Source organism: Metopolophium dirhodum, chromosome 8 (genome assembly GCF_019925205.1).
Source record: "Metopolophium dirhodum isolate CAU chromosome 8, ASM1992520v1, whole genome shotgun sequence".
Lineage (NCBI taxonomy): Eukaryota > Metazoa > Arthropoda > Insecta > Hemiptera > Aphididae > Metopolophium > Metopolophium dirhodum.
Genome location: NC_083567.1, coordinates 180,027 through 182,187, shown reverse-complemented (window position 1 = coordinate 182,187; position 2,161 = coordinate 180,027). Strand labels below are relative to the sequence as shown.

General features: G+C 61.8%; 1 protein-coding gene across 1 annotated transcript; it reads right to left on the bottom strand.

The window, feature by feature from the left end:
* Positions 1-874: 874 nt before the first annotated feature.
* On the bottom strand, positions 875-1,756 carry LOC132950601 (uncharacterized). Its single transcript, XM_061022123.1, has one exon. The coding sequence runs from the start codon at positions 1,754-1,756 to the stop codon at positions 875-877; it is 882 nt and encodes a 293-aa protein (XP_060878106.1).
* Between the last annotated feature and the right edge of the window lie 405 nt (positions 1,757-2,161).

Sequence of the window (2,161 nt, the reverse complement as noted above, 5' to 3'; positions counted from 1 at the left end):
CGCGGCCACGGGACGGTGTTGAAAGCATTTCGGACGTCGAGTGACACTACCACGCAGAGGTCGCGGTGTTGGGATGCTCCCGTGGCGGCTCCTCAGGCTGCGGCGATTACGCGTCCTATCGCGTCCTCCGTGGATCGCCCGTGGTGGAATCCGAATTGATTCTCAGAACGTTGGCCGGTCGTATCCAGGTGCTGGTTTAGCCTCGTCAACAGGAGTTGCTCGAGAAGCTTGGCCGTGGAGTTGAGCATACATAGAGGCCTGAAGCTCGACGGGGCGAGGACTGATTTGACCGGTCCTTTTCGGAGGAGGACGAGCCTGGCGATCTTCCATCGTTCGGGGATTTTGTTCTCCGTGAGGCACCGGTTGAAAGCGTCGAGGAAGACTTGGGCGCGGTCTTGGAAACCCGGATTAGCACCTCGTTCGGTATGCCGTCCAGTCCCGTGGCTTTGCCCGCCGGTAGCTGTAGGCACGCTTCACACAGCTCTTCGATTGTGAACCGGGGAGTCGCGGGATTCACGGCGTCATCGGTCAGACGGGGCTCAGATGCCCATCTGGTCGCCAGAGGTTCCGGGAAGAGGTGATCGGCGATGGCTTCTTCCCTGCCGCGAGCTTCGACGCCCTGCCGCTTTTGGGAAATCTTTTTCGTCACGACCCTGTAAGGCAGGCCCAAGGGGTCGTCGTCCACGGCTCTGCAGAGTTCGGCCCAGCTGTTGGCCTGCGCCGCGCGGATGGCGTCGCGTAGGACTTTCCGCGTTTCGGTGTAGGCCGCGTGATGAGCGTCCATCAGTTCTCGTGGGTCGCGTCTCCGGGCGGACCGTTGGGCCGCTCTTCGCGCCTTGATGGTAGATCGTCGGAGCGTAGCAAGGTCGTTAGGTTAGGTTAGGCCGTTGGACCACCAGTGGACTGATATCCTGCCCGCTCTCGGGGAGGCCCTCGGAGGCATGCACGCGTCGCAGGCCGCCTCCAGGTAGTCGCTCAGTTGATCGGCTGCCCGGGTCGCGGTGGTGGTGTCGTCGACGGCGGGTTGGACCGTGTTCACCAGGTGCGCTGCGAGCGCGGCGGGATCCAGCTGTCGGTACGACCAGCCCGTGGGGCGATTGCGATCGGTTTCGTCGTCGTCCGGCGTCGGGTGTATGGAGAACTCGACGTATCTGTGGTCACTGGCGGACTCGACGTCTTCCAGGACGCTCCAGCCCCGTATGACGGCTGGCGCCGCGAGGCGAGAGAACGTTATGTCGATGATCGACTCGGCGTTGATCCGCCGGTAGGTGGCCGTGTTGCCCGTGTTCTCGACGCTAAGCCCCAGGCTGGCGGCGAGGTCGGCCAGCTGCTCGCCCCTTCGATCGTTGCGCGCCGAGCCCCACTCTTGCGACCACGCGTTGAAGTCGCCGCAGATGACTAGGTGAGTCCGGCGGTCACACTCGCGGGCGGACTGGTGGACGTCGTCGAGGAAGGCGGCAAAGTTTTCAGCGGTGTCGTTGCGGGAGTTGTAGCAGCTGTAGACTCTCAGGCCCCGTCCCTGGATCCAGGCGTATCCGCGACCCGCGCCGTTGGTCTCCGCGACGAAGTCAGCTGCCGCTGTCAGGGCGACGGCACAGGTGCCGTCGTCGCTGCTAACCCACCTGTCGTCGTTGGCGGGGTGCCAGTTGGGTTCCGAGACAGTGAGGACGTGGGTTCCCCTCTCGGCCGACGTCTGCTGAAGGAGGCTCTGGGCCGCGGGGCTCCGTTGGAGGTTGATCTGGAGTATGTTGATCATTTTGTGTTTGCTTCTTTTTGCCTCTCTCGCTCCTCCTCCTCTCTGGTGGACATGATCCGGTGGACGAAGTTGGCGACGGCGGTCCAGTGCCTCAGCGACTTGAGCATTGTAGCGGTCGCGGTATCAGGTGTGAAGTTGACCGAAAACTCCACTTCCAACTCCCTTCTTGCATGCCACCACCTATCGCAATTGAAATTGGCGCGTTCGGCGCTGTCCTTTGTGTCCTGATAGTCAACACACACGGGATGGACGACTTTTCTAATTCGGCAGAGGTATTTGCCTGCGCAGCAAGAGGAAATGCTGGAAAGAGCTCATTTCTTCAGTGGACGCCGATCCGTTCGGTAAGCCGTACAAGCTGGTGATGCGCAAGCTGAGAGGTCCCCCACCTACGTCCTCGATCGAATA

Excerpts from the sequence above, each read along its gene's own strand:
- LOC132950601 (XM_061022123.1), bottom strand. The coding sequence starts at position 1,756 with ATGATCAACATACTCCAGATCAACCTCCAACGGAGCCCCGCGGCCCAG.